At 29.7% G+C, this 20,299-nt stretch overlaps 2 protein-coding genes across 6 annotated transcripts in view; one reads left to right on the top strand and one right to left on the bottom strand.

Moving 5' to 3' along the window:
• LOC132937523 (E3 ubiquitin-protein ligase mind-bomb) overlaps nt 1-1,171 on the bottom strand; it is a 45,189-nt gene extending 44,018 nt beyond the window's left edge. Inside the window, exons 1-2 of one of the 2 annotated variants that reach the window (XM_061004338.1) lie at nt 442-1,171; nt 181-322 (exon numbers count right to left, since the gene is read on the bottom strand). In XM_061004338.1, coding sequence (XP_060860321.1) covers nt 181-322; nt 442-522 — 223 coding nt within the window. In that variant the 5' untranslated portion in view covers nt 523-1,171. The remainder of the gene's footprint in view (nt 1-180; nt 323-441) is intronic. The other variant, XM_061004339.1, reaches the window with a different exon arrangement.
• Nucleotides 1,172-6,891: 5,720 nt separating this feature from the next.
• On the top strand, nt 6,892-14,997 carry LOC132937524 (uncharacterized). Of its 4 annotated transcripts, XM_061004341.1 has the most exons (5): nt 6,892-7,001; nt 7,384-7,611; nt 7,682-7,884; nt 9,854-10,517; nt 14,356-14,996. In XM_061004341.1, exons 3-5 carry the CDS (start codon nt 7,732-7,734, stop codon nt 14,469-14,471), a joined length of 933 nt encoding a protein of 310 aa, XP_060860324.1. In that variant the 5' UTR covers nt 6,892-7,001; nt 7,384-7,611; nt 7,682-7,731; the 3' UTR covers nt 14,472-14,996. The 4 variants fall into 4 exon arrangements, with proteins under 4 accessions (XP_060860324.1, XP_060860326.1, XP_060860325.1 ...); XM_061004343.1 differs by lacking the exon at nt 6,892-7,001 and having other exon boundaries at nt 7,345-7,611; nt 7,717-7,884; nt 14,356-14,997; XM_061004342.1 differs by lacking the exon at nt 6,892-7,001 and having other exon boundaries at nt 7,346-7,611; nt 7,700-7,884; nt 14,356-14,997.
• Nucleotides 14,998-20,299: the final 5,302 nt, after the last annotated feature.

Below are 20,299 nucleotides of genomic sequence, written 5' to 3'. Positions count from 1 at the left end.
TGATTATTACCAAGTAAGTGTAATTTGACTCAACACTAATGCAATTATATAAAAATACATAACTATCAACATTTGTAGTTGAAATATTGATTTTTCCTAATAGACTTTTACGACTAAAAACATTGTCAGGAAATGTTTGAAATATAAGTGTATTTATATTTTATAAACACAATATTTTACCAGTTGGTCCACTGTCATAAACACGTAAATCATATTGACCGGAACATCTATAATTGGCTGCTATTCCATTGTCCCAAACAACGACAACTTCTTCGTGAGACTCAAAACTCCTGACTGTTCCTAAAAAGCCTTCTCCACCATCCTTACATAAACAATACACAAATAATGTTTAGTTTCAAAAATTTGTTGTTGCTGTCAACCAAATATATGACTATTTAATTTGATTGTATGCAAGCTGGCGACAATTCAATTTAAAATTACCTGCTTGTTCCATTTCCAGCTGGGACCTCGTATGACACGGGAACCTACAAGATTCAATAATGTCGGGCACACCACCGACATCGCACAAGTCCAAATCAGATACCACCTGAAATATCGTAATTATTCGTAACTGTCTAAGCCACCATACTGCCTTTCAGTTCAACGCTGAATGGACAAGTGTTTCAACAGCAAGTGGTGAAAATCGACAGAAACAGTAGCACAACAGTAACACCGAACAATTGTATACAAGATTGATATTGCCGTCGTTGAACGAACACCTGTCGCCGTCGTCAATTGCGATGATTTTCGTAACCCGATCGATCGATAGACGCCGCCGAATGAGAAAACAAACACACGCACACACACACACACACACACACAGGACGCACACGTACACACACACACACCTACAGACAAAACCTAAACGTATGCTGAGTGTAGTAGGGCACCCACGGACGCGTCGTATAGGTAACTCAAAACTATAATGCGGTTTACGCACCTCCACAGCTAACCAACATTAGAAAATATTGGATGGGTACCTAATACCTATCACCTATAATATAAACAATATAATATACTGTTGCTTTTTGAACACGGACGACGGACCAGTATCAAAAGGACCATGGTATCACTATATCAGTATAGTAAAGAAATAATAATAATACAGAAGTACAGCTGAATCATACAGTTATAATTCACAACAGATGGTCGACAGCCGCGACCGGACGACAATTTAATATATATACCGTCAAGTCTCCCAGGGTGATAAGAATAAAATAAACAAAGAAAAATAATAAATTATAAACATGATCATCGAGATAGATATTGTTGTCATGGACTTTATTAAACAAAGATATCTTATATCTTATCACTGCACTGAGTGCTAAAAACTGGAGTAGCGCATTGAGGTGAAACATAAAAAAGTCCACTCGGTGCACATTAATTTTGCCGATGGAACATAATGCACTGGTACATTCAGTGCGGTGTGCTGAAAAACGCTATTATTTTTTTTTTTATAGCCCGTGGTGTTGTTTATCTATCTCGATGAACAGAATTCTGATAGATAGTATATATAGCCGTGATCATAGACATATAATATTATATGTCTATGGCCGTGATTATAAAACTTTCACAACCACAGATCACAACGAATAGTTCACGACTGCCAACTTAGAAAAGTAAAAATCCCATTAATCTATCTGCAGCTGTGACACCAACTAATAACAAAAAATGTCCAGAAAAATGTTGTACTTTACACTTAGCGCAAGAGCCAAGAAGTAGACTTTAGTAAATTATATTACACAAAAAAAATTGATTAGGTACATGCCTAAGTATATTTATTCAATTTGAGTACCTAAAATCATTAGTTTAAATTTAAAAACATAATACAATTAATGATGCAAGTATTATGTGTAACCTAGACCACAGTTTTTGATTTTTTAAAGGAGATGATTAACTGTGTGGAAAAATATTGATAAATCGTTATACCCATCATTCCAGTGGCAAATTTAGGGTGGTTGAGGGGCCCACCCAGTCACTACCTTGGTCATTTGTGTAGTATACAGCTGCTAGGCTATAATATAGTATTATAGTATATACCTATAAATGGTATTTAATCTAGTAGTTCCCCTTACCTAGAGAGATTTATTGTTAAGCCACTGTATAGTTTATGTCAAGTATAAAAAAATACTTATCTATTTTTTGTAGGTATAATCTAGATAAATTCCATTTATCTATTATATTTATCCAGATACTTTAGCAGGGGCGGCGCTACACTGAGGCCTAGGTGGGCAAGTACCCCCCCCCAACATTAATTGATTTTTCTCCTCCTTGCCCTCCCCCCCCAATCATTTAATGTTGAACATTTTAATCAAATCTGAAAATGCATTTTATTAAATACTATAATATATAATATTATAATATTATAATACTGTCCTAATAATATTTGTAATTATTTATATTAATTTAATACTAATAACTAATGATATGTTGATATTTAGATATAATCATCATAACAAAATAAAATAAATAATGCTAACATAATAAATTGCATTTATTGATTTTTATTTTGATAGGTAATACCAATATGTTGTTATTTAGATACTTAAAAAGTCCTCTCTGTATTTGTACATAAAATATGAATGTGCTTATAATATATTCGAATGTCATAAGTCATATAACCTTATTACTACAAGTTTATATAAAACATATTATAAGTAGGTTAGGTTAGGTTGGATAGGACTTAAGATTATACCTTATACCTACTTTGGATTCCATTATGTTAAAAATATGTAAGTAAATTAAGACATTTTATTAATTAATTATTTAATTTTTTTTTTTGAATATTTTGAAATATAGCATATTATTATTATATCCAAAACATTTTTAGCAATACTTCCTGAATAAATGATATAAGCAAATTAGTGGGCAATCGAGTAGCAATACATAAATTCCTCCCCAGAAAAAAAACTGCCTCGTATTGCCCCCCTAATAAAAAATATCTGACTTCGCCTAGGTACTTTAGGAATTTTTATCTACTATCTTTATCTAGATATATTTATATCTGAACCAACTAGACAATACTGATTCGATGATTCTTTTTCGATATTGGTCATTTTTTTCTAATTATAATATATTATAATAATCTAATTTTTTACACAGTGTTAAACGTCTTGATAAATGTTTGTGTAAATCAAAATACTATGACTTAAAAATATTGTAATTTGAAAAAAAATTTTAACTGAGTTAAGTTAAGTTTATTATCCATCTCGACTTTAAACTTATCCAAAGGCGGATAGTCAAAAAAAAATTACAGCGAAAATATTTAATGGGGCGGCACTTCAGCATTAATTGTTCTTTAAATAGTAGAAGTCAGGGATGCCAAAACCTTAAGTACTGTGTGTTAACCTTTTTTTTCTGATGAAACCTAAAAACAGTAAAAATCCTCCTACATACCTACTACATACTGTACATAGGTCATAGATATAGATGAACATTATATAATAATTCAAATTTAACGCAACAATAATTAACTAGGATTGTGAAAACTTCAGTTTACATTTTTTTTTTTATTTTACAAATGTTTTTCATACAGAATACTGCTATTTAAAAAAAAAAATGTGTCACACTAAGATAAACATTTTTGACATCGGGAAGTTGCGTATAATTTATATTCAGACTAATTTAATTTTTAATTTTATGATTTTTGATTTATTTACAAATAAAAAAGGGGGCAAGTAAGTGTAGCTCTGCTGTACAGTGGATCACTGTAATGGATGGTGTTAAATTTGAATCCAATGATATAATATCATTGTATAAGAAAAACGATTCTGAGCAAAAACGGTCAGTCAGCCTATGATATTACTAAATATATTTAATAATATTATTGTGAATAAAGTAATTTATATATTTACCTATTTACCTATTTACGTGAAACCTTGTTTTAAATTATCAATCCTTAGCTATAAAAGTTGAACATTTTATAAATTTTTAACTACAAAATAATTATTAAATTTTAAATTTGATAAATTTTGTCAAAATTCGAACTTTAAATACTTATAAAAAAAAATATGCCTATATATTTTTAATATTTTTCAACTGCTATTGTAAATTGTTACAATATATCAGGAGCCTTATATTATTATTATAGATATAACACTATAACAGGTTTTATAATGTGCCTGGTTTTATATAAATTGTTCTCGTTGAACTCGAAAAAAAGTTTATATTTGTGACAAAACAAATTCTATTAAAAAACGAGTACATTAAAAGTTATAAACCATAGTTTTTCTCTTTGAATAAAATATGATTGTCCCACGTTAATTTTCATCAATTCCAGAATCGACGGTGAAAAAATATATTTTTATATTCAATATTGTATGTTTGTATATTTATATATACAGAATATATTATTTTAAATGCATGCGGAAAACCTACTGTAGTACTCATTTATTTAAATGAGTATTCCGAATACAAAATAAAAGTATTCTTTAACCTTAAAGGTCGACACACACTGCAGCGGTGGCAGTAAAATTCTTTTGTCTTGGCGGTGCCGCTGCGGTGGAGGTAAAATTGTGTCCGGACTCATTTTGCCGTAACCGCTACCGCTTCAGTGTGTTGGGGACCTTTACAAGACTGTATATTCTGCTAAGGGCTGCATACTAGTTGCGTCCCAATAATAACTACGAAAAAAGGTCTAATCCGAATTGCGGCCAGAGTTTATTTTGGGTACAGACGAGTTGCAGCCCGGGTTTTTTTAATTCAAGATAATTTAATCTTGACTGATAAAATGACAGTATCCATATTTTGTTTCCATAAAAATTTAAAAATAATGTTGATCGATATTGCTGTACGAATCTGTTGAGTAAATACGTACTGTACGTATCTGTTTATATAACTTAATTACTTAAATAAAATATATTAATTTAAATACTCCCAGAACAAATATAATTGAAAAAGAAACATTTAAATGAAACGGTTAAAAGAAAACCAAATTGATAAACTTGAATTTAAACAAATAATATCATACAAGTTTTTAACAAAATATTATACTAACATTTTTAACTTCAAAAAATATCATATACGTTTTTACAAGATGCTACAGACAGTCCTAAGTCTGTATACAAATGTGACGGAAAATGAAGCTTTTTTTTAATTTTAATTTACATATTTGATTAATTTAATTTTAAATTTCGGGCCAAAATTCGTATGTAACCCAAAAAAATTCGGGCCGCAATTCGTATGCACCCAAAAAAACTCGGGCCGCAATTAGGAAGAAATTTTTACTGCAAAGTATTAGCGACGCTTTGATTTCCAAATTTTTTGTTAATTCCGAGGTAGTTTATATAATATATTTGTTGTAGTCTGTCGAGTACATAAGGTAGAGCAGAAAACAATTTCTTGTAGCATGCTATTATATATTTATATTGATTAATTTTTAGAATAATTGTGGATTTGCGTTTCTATGGTGGTAAACAAAAGTTGTGTACTTGTGTCCAGGAAGATATCCATCTCAAAAACGTTAATATAGTGAGAATTGTCGAATTTTTAATGAAAAATTATCAATAAATTAGTACTTTTATATTGAGTACCTACAATGAGAAGCTGCGTTTGTCTTGTGTGTCATGAAATACACAAAATCAGTTTATAGATCGAGGAACACCGAACATATGAGCACCTTAATTTAATTTTAAGATTTGGAACAAAAATTCCAACCAATCTTTTAGTTACCTATCATCAGGGTTGGGATTTTATAGCATTTGCATATTTCTTATGAGATGCTTAAAAAATAGCAGTGTATGATAAAAATGTGTTTCTTGTTACAGAGAACTCAAATTAAGAAATTTTATTTTGCTTTTTTTATATTTTGCGATTTTTAGTTTTTAGTGCTTTTATGGACTTTTTTGCATTTATACCGGTTTTTGAATCAAAATTGGTCATATTTTATGAAATTATATTTTAGTAAAAGTGTTTTTAGATTTTTGTCGATTTCTACAGCGATTATTTAATCGCCGATTATAAACGAACGAGCGTAGAATGCGTTGTATAGTCAATTCATTTGGATTCTGATCAGTGACTAAATTATTTAAAATCTTAAGTAACTACTTATAATAATTTGTCAGTGATTAAAAAATTATTAATTAATAAATTTCCTTTTTTTTGCATATTTTGTTGTTTTTATTTCATATTTAGCGATATTTAGGGTAATATTATAGCGCATATTTAAGCAATTTTAAGTGCTATAAAATCCCAACCCTGTCTATCATTATAATTTATAGTAAACGATTTACAATGACAAATTTCATATTGAAAATAAAATAATGTAAACATTGATTTTAAATACTAGTATTTATAATCAATGATGTAAAAATCTTTATCTATATATTTTGAGTATCATTGATATTGTATTTTTGGAATTTATACTTGACAGAATTCACAATCTATTTTAATTACATTTTATATTTTCTTGAGATATTTGGAAGGGGCCACATGTAGTATGTTGAACCTATGTTAATATTTAATTATTATAAACGAAATTCGGCTACTACACAGACACACAGTGCACGACGTTACTGCTGCAGCATACCAGTATACCACGATTAAAGATTTGGCGAGACACAAAAGTTTGACCGGCCGGCGTCCGTGAGGCCAATTCGGTCTGGTGTTCGGGCCTCGTTATATATCAGTGATACTCGGTTGTCGTGATTGGGTACATGGCAAATTATACTATATGGATTATATAATTATAAAATATATAAATTATATTATTTGTCATGGTAGTTGTCGTTATCACGATTTTGACGACGTTCGTCCGAAAGACTATAATAAAGAAGGGTGAGTGCAGCGTCGGTTGGAGGTAACGTCATGGAGGAGATCGACGAGTGTAGTGTAGTAGTGTACACAGTAATCAAGGGAGAAGGGCGCAGAGCTGGCTTAATGGCAAGAAGTTCTTTAGAGTTGCACACAAGGCGACGTGTCTTGCTGCAGTTTATACTTAATATTCAGTACTCACTACAGTGAGTGCCGGCCACCGATATTTATAGGTCTATGATGCCGAAGCAGTACGTACCAACACTCTTAACATAATATTATTATTTATTACGTCGCATGGTATAAGCAACAGGGTATGATCGCAAAAGTCCAGATTTGGTCCAAGTCCGCGCAATACAACACTTGCTTACCCATATTATCATATTGTCTTTAAATTATTAATACTATACAATACTAGACGAGAGAGAGAGAGAGACATCACGTGCTTATCGAAGGATCTGACGGTCAAAAAGATAAAATCATACCTTGTTTTTATATCATGTTACGTCGCTTCCCATTGGTCGTTCCCGCTTATCGTTATCCGTTGTCTGTCCCGTGCACGCAGCTGGTGCGTCGGTTCACGTCACTCATGTGTAGTTCTAGCCTTTAATCTCTTATCTCTTTAATCTATAGCTTTCTGCCGAGACCACATTGTCTGTTGTCACGACCGACGCCACTGACGCCGAGCTCGATACCAACAGCGGCTGTAACTTCGTGTCATGTTATTAAAACAATTAAACTAAGAGGTTAATAGTTTAATATATTATTTATTCCTCCTGTATTGCATTTTTGTGATCGCGTTCCTCGCTGTAGACATCTGATTGTTTTGGAGTTTTGGGTGCCATTTTTATATATCGTTTGGTAAGCATATCATATATTATATTTCAATTATGTTCCGTTTCGTTCAATGCTTTCATAACAATAATTTTAGATAATATTACATCGTCAGATCGTTTGTTGCAATAGCGGTAATTAGATAAAATGTCAAACAACTTGTCAAATCACAAAGTTCCTGGATACAGCGGTGACGACTCGTCCGAAACCAGCGATGGTGACAACCCAGAGGTGCTAGAAATTATTCCTAAGCCAGAAGTTCCTTTTGTCAGTAGATATGGCATGAAACATGCCAAGAATGTGAGTATTACTATTACAATTGTTAAGTAAGCGAACAACACTCTCAGACTTGTTGCCCGTCTTATACTTTACAAAGATTGGCAAGATTGTCTCGTTGTTTTCGTTATTACCTACCTAGAGCAGTGGTCAGAAACCGGTAGCCCAGTCACCTTGATGTTTGATGATAATATGTACTTGATAATATAAAAAACAACAAAACTATGTTGGAAATGTGTACACATACATTTACAACAGTAAACACATCATTATGTATATTCTGCGCCAGTGGCGGCTCGTGAGGTTCACATAAGATGGTACACAAACCTTTTAGATACCTATGTAAGATGGTAAAAAAATATTAATTTTGTTATAGATACATACCCAAAATAATGTACCTACTGATTATTTATCTAAATCGGCAATTCATGCATAGGCGCATATAAGGTGGGAGGGCTGGGGGTGCTTAGCCCTCCCAAAAACTAATGATTTCATTACTATAATTTAAAAGTATCATAAGAGTATCAAGTATAGACTTGATCTACAGCCCCTCCCCAAATTTCAAACACTATTTATGCCTATGAATTCATGGCCAATGTACGGTGGTGTGTTATTTTCGACAGCGCGGCACAGTAAAAATATGTACTCTTTTTCACATAAGAATGAACCGCTCAGACAACAAAAACTCGTTTTGTTCGCGCATGCCCACCACAATCCGGACATGTTGAGTTTTAACACGGGCGTCTGACGGCCGGTGATGACTGTCGACCAATCACAGAATGCATAGCCATCTCCTGGGGGTCAGGCACTGTTCGGCGGCTCAGTCTGCATACGCGAAAGCGGTTCATTCTTATGTGAAAAAGAGTATAGGTTCGGTGGATACATTAAATGTACTCCAAACAAACATAATATGTTACTAACCTATCAAAGCATGTAACTAATATTTATACGGCCACCTGGAGCATAAAAAATATATGCTCCCTAAATTATTTAATCGTTAATTACACACTTCTCAACACGAAAAGCTGCAAAAACTTTTTTCTATCATTATTTTTTTTATTACAGACCAATTATAATTTACTATAGGAATCTAATAATTTTGATGTAATTGTTTTTGGAGGTTTCGTGTGCTCCTTTGCACCATAGTACTGTTTGCCACTGCTCTGCACATGTTAACAACATGACCAGTTTGCTGTCTAAAACCGTTTTTTTTTTTTTTCATATTAACTGGTCTTGAACTTAACTATCGTGGAGTATATGTTATGTATGTAAAAGACGGAGACAACAATTAATAATTATGTAAAGTCCTGTAGGGACTAAAAAGTGGTGGATTTATATGCATTTATTGTTGAAAACATAAGTATTATTTTAGAGTTAATGCATTTTGTTTAGAGTTGTACCAGTTTAATACTGTTTTAAGAGCATCTTAATGGCTATTCAAATAAAAATCATCTTTTTGAAATGTCAATTTTTCAAGATTTAATTTAATAATCTATTTTAAACTAAATTATTATCTAGTTTCTACATAGGTAATTGTACTTTGTACTCACTTGATATTTTTGAAAGTAGATAAATTGCCTTAAATAGATAAAAATTATATTTAAATTTCTTACGTCTAGATATTTAGTAATATCAGAATAATATACAATTATTGTTGATTACTTTATTTGATGTGTATAGAAATAAGTCGTGGTCATATTAGATACCCAACCTTCATCAGTAACTATGATAATGGTCGCTGTACATTGTGTTTATTTACTTATTCAGTGGTTCCCATCACCATGCCAATGGTATGTTTATAAAATAAACTTTGTATGCATTTTACACTATTATAAGACTTGATGTTGGCACGCCGTACACAATCCTGAGCGGTAGTGACTTTTTCAGTTAACTATAGGTACAATGATATAATTTTTATTACATAATTATGTATACATAGTATGTTTTATTCTGTAGTACCTATAATATTTTGTCCTTTTGTTTGATTAAATAGAGCCTCCAGGATGTTGAATTTTATCGTGCTACGTTGTTTAACCTAAAAACTGAGCCTGTTGAGGATAGAGAAAGACGTTACCAGGAGACTAATAGAGCATTCTTACGACGGTGTAGGGACCCAAATGAAATTTGTGCATATAATGGTGAACCGGTAGAAGACCTACAACCAGAAGAGACCAGTACTGAAATAAAATCTGAACCAATCGATGAAATTGAAGAAGACTCATCATCGTTGTATATGGAAACTGAACCACTTGATTATCCACCGGAGTCCTACTCAGAATCGACTGACAACTCCTCTCAAATTAATGCATTTAACCCCAGAGAGAATGAGTTGGAGAACAATAGGACACAACAGAGTAGTGAACCAGAGGAGGAAACAGACCAACAAGATAATATACCGATAATAGTACCTATAGTTCTTATAGTACCTCCAGAGGAACCAGGGGAAATTAATGAAATAAACATGCAACAAGTAGTACCAGAGGCAATTAATGAAATAAACATGCAACAAGTAGTACCAGAGGCAATTAATGAAATAAACATGCAACAAGTAGTACCAGAGGCAATAGTCTTATTAAATACTACAACAGAAACCCCCTCTTCGATCGACACAACAACTAACCCTAGAGCAAGTGACTTGGATAATACAAACGCAAATAGTGAGTATCAATACTATTTCTTGACAATAAATAGCTGCAACAATGACCATTAGTATTAGCTTGAAAATGACTATAGTTTCTATAATCTTTTATTTCATATTTCAATTGTATAATCATATAGAATATAGCTAACCCAGCAAATGTGTATTCCCTACAAAGAATTTTTTGGTGGCGGCAGCACCTCACCAAAACAAATGTCTAGGCCCAAAGGAAACCAAAATGTAAATAAGGCTTTGATACCTGTTAAGGTTTCCAATTACCTACTAACAAACTCACAATAATTTTTTTATACAGTTTATCTTGTGTTATGTGTACCACTAAATATCTCTGGGAAAATTTAAAATTTGCGCATGCGCAATACAACTTGAGTTTTGTTAAATTGCTAACCTTAATTTTGTCACCAGAAATGGATAGATATTTTTTTCTACCTTAGTAATTTTGATCTATTATCCATGGTTTTCGTAATCTATTGACCTAAACTTAAAATTGACTGAGTTACAGGGTTACACTGTTTTAAAGTTTAAAAATAATTAGATTTTTTCAATATTTCCTAACACATGCTATTGAATGTTTTTGTACATGAATTTAGAAATTTGTATTATGAATTAATAGTAAATTGTATGCTCAGCAGAACATGTGTAGTTCCGTAAGGTTAAAAATTAGAGTGAATTGACCTCTTATAAAATGATATGATTATTATCTGGGCAATCTCATTGTCTTTTTATTGTATTTTGATTTTAAAGCGAGTTATAAGTATTTTAAGATGTACAAACAATTTATAAATTACTTTATTCACAATAATATCATCAAATATGTGTACTTAGTAATATCATAGGCTGTCTGACCATCTTCAGTCAGAACTGTTTTTCTTATACAATGATATTATATCATTGGATTCAAATTTAACACCATCCATTACCCACTGACAGCAGAGCTACACCTACTTGCCCCCTTTTTTAACTTTAAATGCATATAAAAAAAAATTGTGCCTATGTATTTTCAATATTTTTCAACTGCTATATGTATTTTTAATATTATTGTAACAATACATCAGGAGCCTTGCGTAAAATTTTCTCGCTTTTCTACCCAACAAATGAAATTTTATTGATATTTATAGAAAAATAAACTAAAAATATTGAAAACTGACAATGTCCGTAAACAGTTCAAAAAGAGCCAAATTATTTTCAAAATGTTATCATGTATAGAAAATGGTAAACATCCAGTAAAGTTCATTTTCAAGTATCTACAGTCATACGTTTTTTAATTACAACAAAATAAGAAAATTTTTGCCAATAAATCGAGTGAATATCAAATGTTGTAAAAATATGAATTACAAAGACTCATAAAAATTTAATTTGACTTTCTTGTAGACATTTTCATTTTTGATAAAGGTAGATCAACTTATGGATAATCTTGTATTACATTTTGAAATCTTAGATTTAAAAAGAAAAATTTTTATGAATTTTCAACTCAAAATAATTTGCTGTATTTTGTCAAGATTTGAACTTTAAATGCTTATAAATAAAAACTGTGACTAAGGATTTTTAATATTTTTCAAACATTATTGTAACAATAAAGTAGGAGCCTTGTATTAAATTTTCAAGCTTTTTTACCCTACAAATAAAATTTTATTGATATTTATTGAAAAAAAAATGGAAACTGAAAATGTCCGTAAATAAGTCAAAATTTCATGTACCTAACGATCATTTGTTTTAGAGTTACACCAAAAACCAAAATCGATTTTCTCGAGAACAAATTTTGCGTAAAAATTCCCCTTTTTCCTTAATTTTCTTTTGTTTTTCATGTCGCTTTTGACAACTACTGGAAAATTTTTTGATATATATTTATGAATATCATTGTATAAGATAAACGATTCTGAGCGAAAACGGTAAGTCAGCCTATGATATTACCAAGTATATTTGATGATATTATTGTGAATAAAGTAATTTATAAATAACATATTTACGTTGAGCCTTGTTTTCAATTTTCAATCCTTAGCTATAAAAGTTGAACATTATATAAATACAAAATAATTATTAAATTATAAGGTTGATAAATTTTGTCAAAATTTGAACTTTAAATGCTTATAAAAAAAAATTGTGCATATGTAATTTTGATATTTTTCAACTGCTATTAGAACGATATTTTAGGAACCTTATATTAAATTTTCAAGCTTTTTTACCCAACAAATAAAATTTTATTGATATTTATAGAAAAAAAAAACAAAAAAAATTGAAACTGACATGTCCGTAAACAGCTCAAAAAGAGTCAAATTATTTTCAAAATTTTATCGCGTACAGAAAATGCTAATACATTCAAGTATTTACAGTCATACGTTTTTAATTACAACAAAATAAAAAAATCGTTACATGAGATATCGAGTGAATATCAAATGTTGTATAAATATGAATTTCAAACGCTCATAAAAATTGAATTTGACTTTCTTGTAGACATTTTTTTTTTGATCAAGGTAGACAAAACTTATGGATAATTTTATATTACATTTTAAAATCTTAGATTTAAAATTAAAAATACTTATGAATTCACAACCCAAAATAAGTTGCTAATTTTCGTGATTTTTCCGTATTTTGTAAAGATTTGAACTTTAAATGCATATAAATAAAAACTGTGACTAAGGAATTTTTAATTTTTTTCATCTGCCTTTGAAACAATAACCTAGGAGCCTTATATTAAATTTTCAAGCTTTTTTACCCAACATATAAAATTTTATTGATATTTATAGAATAAAAAACTAAAAAAAATGGAAACTGAAAATGTCCGTAAACAGCTCAAAATAAGTCAAAATATTTGGAAAATGTCATAGTGTATAGAAAATGCTAATATAAATATTCAGTCAAAATTTCATACACCTACGGTCATTTGTTTTAGAGTTACACCAAAAACCAAAATCGATTTTCTCGATAACAGATTTTGCGTAAAAATTCCCGTTTTTCCTTAATTTTTCTTTTGTTTTTCATGTCGCTTTTGACAACTCTTGGGAAATTTTTACTTTTATCCCCCAAAGTACCAACTAGATTCACTTTCCTATCAGAAAAGTTACTATTGAAGAAAATCCAAGCACTTTTACTGTCCTAAAAGGTGATGACAGACACAAAAAAAAACACACATTATTGTAAAATCAATACATTCATCGCTTTGCACAGAATCTAAAACAAGGCGCCACGTAAATAGGTTATATATAAATTACCTTATTCACAATAATATCACCAAATATACTTGGTAATATCATAGGCTGACTGACCGTTTTCGCTCAGAATCATTTTTCTTATACAATGATATTATATCATTGGACATTGATATTAAATTTAACACCATTTGTAATGGATTAACCAATTGTAATCTACTGTACATCAAAGCAACACCCACTTACCCACCTTTTTAAAATTGATATCTTTCAGTAGAAAATACATGAGTAGGGTTGGGAAGTTTAATTTTTTTAAAAAAAACCTGAACACGCACTAAAAAAATATGCTTTTATGGCCCAAATTCTGAATAATCCACTAAAATAATGTTATAAAATTGGTAAAATTGAATGTAAAAAAGTTATTTAGACAGAACTTATTATTGTGGACTTCTTTAATCTGGATAAACAATTATTTCCATTCATTTTTATTATTTTTTTTTTATAAGTTTGTAGAACCTCAATGCATTTATTGCCTAATCAAAATCTAGGAAAAAAATTTCTAATGGTTTTGTAAATTTTTTTGATCGACAAACTACAACATCAATTACTGAGCCTTATTTTTACAAGACATGATAATACATAGTATCCAATAAGTCAGCAATTAATGTGTTATCTATTTAAATTTTGTTTCAGTAATAGAAAACCCGGCAAGTGTACAAAGAAAAACACGAAAGAGAAAAGATGTTATCCCTACACCAACTCGCGTTTCCACAAGAATAAAGAAACCTAGAATAATGTATAACGTCTAATCATAAATATTCTGCTTTTCTCATTATAAATACACAATTTATAAAAGTTTTCTATTAAATATTACTGTAAAATTTATTTAGTTGACTTTAATTTTAAGTATGTTTTTAATACATCATTATTTTATTTCATTTAATTTCATATAACTTTGGGTAAAAGTTAATATTAATAGACATTGTATATAAAACAGCTTTCAAGAAATTTAATTTAAATTGTGGTCCTAATCCACTTCCTAAAAATAATTCTAAAAACTATTATGATAAACAAGGTTAGTAAATTTTTTTTTTTTAATTTTTATTATATTTATAATCACTATAATTCTAATCCAATTACTAAAAATAATTCTAAAAACTATTATGATAAACAAAGTTAGTACATATTTTTTTTTATTTTTTTTATTATATTTGTAATCACATTTATAACAAGACTTCAAAAGAATATTAACAAATAGAATTCATCTTTGTTTTTTTATACATTTTTATTGTAAATAAATTTGTTATAATAAATGTATGTTTTTCCTCAATGAAATTCTTTTCTTGGTTGGGTTTTCCAAGATCCAGTGAATGAACAAGTATTTTAAATTTGTTTCTGCAGGTTATTAGTGTGATACTTTACACTTTTGTTCTAAATAGCACCCTGAAGATCTGTAAAGCTAGAGGGCATGGGCATATGGTTCATAATTTCAACGGTTTAAAAAGAACCATCATTATCAACCAGTCATAGTATGAGATAAGTTAAAACTATTAACTTGTGCAGTATTTAATTATTTAATTATTGATTACCCATTATAATTATGAAACGCAGTATCCTAGTCTATGTATATTGTATAATGTATGGCCTTAACAACACATGCAAAATCAAATAAGATCCACCCAACAAGACATGACAAAACTACTTGAATAAAAAAAATAAATAGTGTGTGGGTGTTTAGTTTAGGTATTGGCTGACTATTGAGATTTGGGTGGTTATTTAGAATTTAATTTTAATTTAATATTAATACTATAGTACATAGTTCGATCTAAATTAGAATATGGATCAATATAACATTGCTAATCCTAATATTTTAAAAACAATTGATATATTTCATAAGTAAACCTTTGATAATAGGTAGGTCAATTCACTTTTATATCAAAACTAAGTACCTACTTTACCTAGTACCTTCTAACAGAAACACTATTGAAACTAGTGGACGAAAATGTTGTATGTGTGATGAATGCGGATGACGGAGACACATAATATAACTTCTTAAAAATAGTTACATTTATCCATATGTAAGCCTTATAGTCATTACTCATTAACTCATTACCTAGATAGATATAAAGTTATCGTTTTATACTTTTTTTACTTAACTAGTTAAACTATCAATTGTACCAACTTGGCTTTTTTCAGTTAATTTATAATATTGTATAGTTAAAATTAATTAGTTAATTATTTTTTCGTTTATCATAATGTATAAAATGATTTTAAATAAAAATATAAAAATAAATATTACTTATTTAATATTTCAGTTGACCCAAATGGGTGATTGCTTACACTACAAGCTTCTGTGCAACAAGAAGGAATAATACCTACTTAATAGGTTGGAAACAAAATGTTTAGTTATTTAAAACATTTGAAAGCACCATAGACCATAATCACCATTTATGACCTAGATAATAATTAAAAACACTTAATCAACTTCTTTTTAACTTAGTTAAGTTAATATTTTTCTTCAAACCAACTAACTAACTTCTAGAGTTCAATTATTATTTATAATTACCTATCTACCTACTGTATCTACTGTTTATTAATTTTATAAATTAATATTCTTAATGTGGTCTCAACTAATTTAAGCTCGTTTTTTCTTTAACTTGCCTATTTTTGTATTTGAAATCTAACATACACATCACGCACTGTATGTTATATAATATTAATACCATTAAATGTAATACATAATATATAGTAGGTAATTATGTGCAACTGTGCAAGTATTATTTAGTGGGTACAACACCTATAATAATAGAAAATGAAGACAAAATAGGTATGAACCTGTTTACAACAACATAATCTTGATCATTGTTTAATAAATATGGATCTCTAGAAAAATATAAATTTTGAAAATTCGATAACTGTTGTATTCAAACCAATTAAAATATTATACACAACTCGTTATTTCATGATTCGTGGAGCATGGGGTAAGGAATCTGGTAAATATATGGTAAACACACAACCCACTATCAATGGTGGGCATTAATTATATAATATAATTAGATAATAAATAACCAGATTTAATTAAAATGTGTTACTATAGTAATAACTTGGCTTTTCACTGTTATTTTGAGAAACCTTCCGTTTAGTTTAAACTAAAAATTAAATAGGTAGCTACTTTTTTATTTTAAAATCACGTTTTATTTACAATATATTATAATAATAACATCTAAATATAAAACAATAAATATTTTCACAATATTTAATAATAAACTATAAATAAGTAGATAAATATTATAGAGCCTATGAATATAATATGATCTAACTCAATCTAAGGCCTATAAAAAATATAGGTACTAATATTGGCGATCGAAATCTGTAACGGGCCCCAGGAAAAATAACATAAATGATACTCAACGTGCCCCCATTACAACTTATTGTTTTCTATCGCCAATAGGCAATAAGGTAAAGATGTAATTACTTACACAGTTAAACTATTATCGAAGCCGCGAAATGGGGAAAACATTTTAAAAATAAATATCATATCGAATTTCTAAGTATAGACAACAATTAATGAGAAATTAATGAGATCAAAATTCAAATTGAAATATGTAAGTACAAAATAAGTATATTTTGATGAGTGTGGAATACAATAAATTATTTATTACTATTTATTTATTCTGGGTTATTTTAATAGTTTTTTCTTTATTAACTTGTGACTTAAATTAATTAGGTATCTGTCATAATGTTCGAACCGTTGATTTGACTAACCCAAATAAATTATTTTCATTAACTTACCCACTTTAGCCTACCGAAATGGCTAAATGTCTATAACTTGGTCAACAATACATCAGGTAAATAATAAACAGGTACAATGCCACATTGTTTAATTACTTTAATTAAAAAACAATTTATATCCAAGTCAAAAAACAAAAATAATTCAAATACGGTCCTGCATTTTATTTAATAATAATAATAAGTAAATAACCAAAGTGAAAATTTTAGTTTGATACCTATTTATATGTAATTTAACATGGTATTCTAGTAGTCGGAAATCAGTCGGACCCGGATTATTATAATATGCTCTAAAAACCTTAGAAATATGCATTTAGCATATTTTATGCTCTTATTTTACCTTTTTTGAAATTCATAAATATTCAAAAAAAAAATTATATTTTTGGCATTTTAAATATTGATTAATTTAAGATATTGTGCGCACTTGAATTACGACCAACACGAACGAAACACGACTAAAATATAGTTCACGAAAACCTACTCAATATACAGATTACAACAACTATAATTAACTATAATTATAGTCCCGACCATTGAACTATATTATAATATAGTCCCGACCGAATTATCTTTATCTAGAAACGATTAGATAATAATATAAGAGAACAAATTCCTTATGAACCATATAGGTAGCCAGGTAGGTATATGTGGGTAAAACCAACGGGCAACAAACAATAGCAAAACAAATATGCATGAAACACTTAGGTATTACGTAAAATACAGGTATATGCAGTACGCCAGTACACATCAAAAAATGACAAAACATGCAACAATATGCATTTAAAAACCATCTACTTGCAATGAAAAATCGTAGAACATAGGAATATGCAGACATGCAGTACACATCAAAAAATGAAAAAATATGCAAAATAAAACTTGGAATTCCGAGTCTTTTTTGGACTGTTAAAAAAAACATGCAAATGCATATTATTTCGGGCCGTATACTAATCACTAATTAAATCTAGAGAATCGGAGATAGGTACCTAATTATTCTTAATAATTATTAGGAATTTAATAATACCTTAATTAAGCACAATAATTGTATGTATCTATATACTATAAATACTAATAAATAATGATATCTCAAAATAACTATACTATTCAGATTCTTGTTGAGAACACGAGCCTAATCTATTATTTAATTTGCTTTTTTTTCTTTCCAAGTAAATTTTAGAAATTTGAATAATTTGATTTTTGTAAATTATTTCTATTTTAATAAACTATAATAGCTATATTTATTTGAAAATTTGAGACATGTAACTTAAACGTAATTAAAATTCTTGCTATAAATTTAAAATTATTTTTTATTAATTTCCAATACCTACCTATCGTTTTTAAATTTTATCTAGTAAAATCAAATTTATAAATTATCTATCTCCATATTTTAAATAACAAAAAAAATACTGATTTCCATTTCTAACCTAGCATAATATTGCTCATAAATAAAATCATATTTCAGAATTATTATTTAAAAAATGTTATTGACGAGTTCGAGGGGACAAACACGGTGGGCCAACGTGTCGCGTATTATAGGTTATAGGAAAATAATAAATATAACCAACACATAACCATATTATAGGTAACATGAATAAACAGTAAGCACTAGAGTATCTTTAATATTAAATACCTACCTAATACCATTAGGCATTATTACCATTAATACCTACTACTTACTTATTATCAATACTAATTGTGTAATACAAATTACGAACATCGAAGAGTTGCGAGTATCGTAGTAATAGAAATTTACTTAATAAACAGAAACGAACTAGCTATTAATTATATTAATACGATTAATGTACTTACGGTTATAATCAGTGATAGATCCTCGGGACGCCGCCGTCAATCTACAGACCACCGGTACTTGCAAATCAGAGAAATGGTGAAAATTGGCGTCTGGCGAAGAGACACACCGCCACTAGGTTAGTAGGTACCTCCTACTCGCACGACCGCCGGTTTTGTTATAATAAACCGCCATTATTATATAATGTATACACTATATTATTATATGTACGGCAAGAATATACGCTGTAGTTAGCGAGTGGCACAAGACGTGTTCATTGACAGTCAGAGTGTCAGACCGGCGACCACAACTACAGTGCATCATGAAGTAAGAAAGTTCTACCGCCGCGTCGACTATCGACTTTGGACTATGGAGCGCGCTCAGAACAGTGAAAACTGAACAGTTGAACAGTTGAACAGTTGTTGAACACCACGATGTCTCGTCCCCACCAACCGGAAAGGTCGTGCAAGTCTCGTGGGGACGACTAAAACAGTTGTTCTCACAAAGGATTTCGGGCTACCCGTAACGACGAACGCTGAACTATTGAAATGTCCAGTCATTGATGCCGTTCGGTTTGGTGGCCTGTTGCCACGAGAACAATTAATGAGTCGACCAAATCTTAATGCAGGTAGGGTGGGGGGAAAAAAAATTTAACAATAATAATTATAATAAAAAAATTTTAAAAACGCACATTTGCATTCGATACGTCACCGGTACCCGTACCTATTAGGGGTGCCAGCAGAAATTATTCTCACTTTATGATAAAAATGAAAAATGAAAAATGTATTAAAAAAAATTTTTATTTTAGTCATTAGGTATTTTTTAAATTACACTGGGTGTTAACCTCTGGGTGCCTCTGCCATAACCTTATTATAATGTAGTGGGTATGGGGGGAGGGGGGGGGGGTTGTATAATCTAGTAAGTAACCCCAGAAATTTAGACCCCGTAAAAAAATAACTCTATCATAAAATTTAATAATTATGTGTACACAATATATTCACGAGATCCTCAATGTGAGTCTATAATCTATATATGATTAAAATGAAGTAAATAGTCAAGTTTTTT

The sequence above is a fragment of the Metopolophium dirhodum genome, chromosome 1 (assembly GCF_019925205.1).
Source record: "Metopolophium dirhodum isolate CAU chromosome 1, ASM1992520v1, whole genome shotgun sequence".
NCBI classification, from domain to species: domain Eukaryota; kingdom Metazoa; phylum Arthropoda; class Insecta; order Hemiptera; family Aphididae; genus Metopolophium; species Metopolophium dirhodum.
Note: the sequence above shows the minus strand (reverse complement) of the source record. Positions and strands in the feature narration are given on the sequence as shown.

Excerpts from the sequence above, each read along its gene's own strand:
- LOC132937524 (XM_061004343.1), top strand. The coding sequence starts at position 7,732 with ATGTCAAACAACTTGTCAAATCACAAAGTTCCTGGATACAGCGGTGAC. Across the intron at positions 7,885-9,853 it reads GCATGAAACATGCCAAGAAT|AGCCTCCAGGATGTTGAATT; the intron begins GTGAGTATTACT and ends TTGATTAAATAG. Across the intron at positions 10,518-14,355 it reads GGATAATACAAACGCAAATA|TAATAGAAAACCCGGCAAGT; the intron begins GTGAGTATCAAT and ends ATTTTGTTTCAG.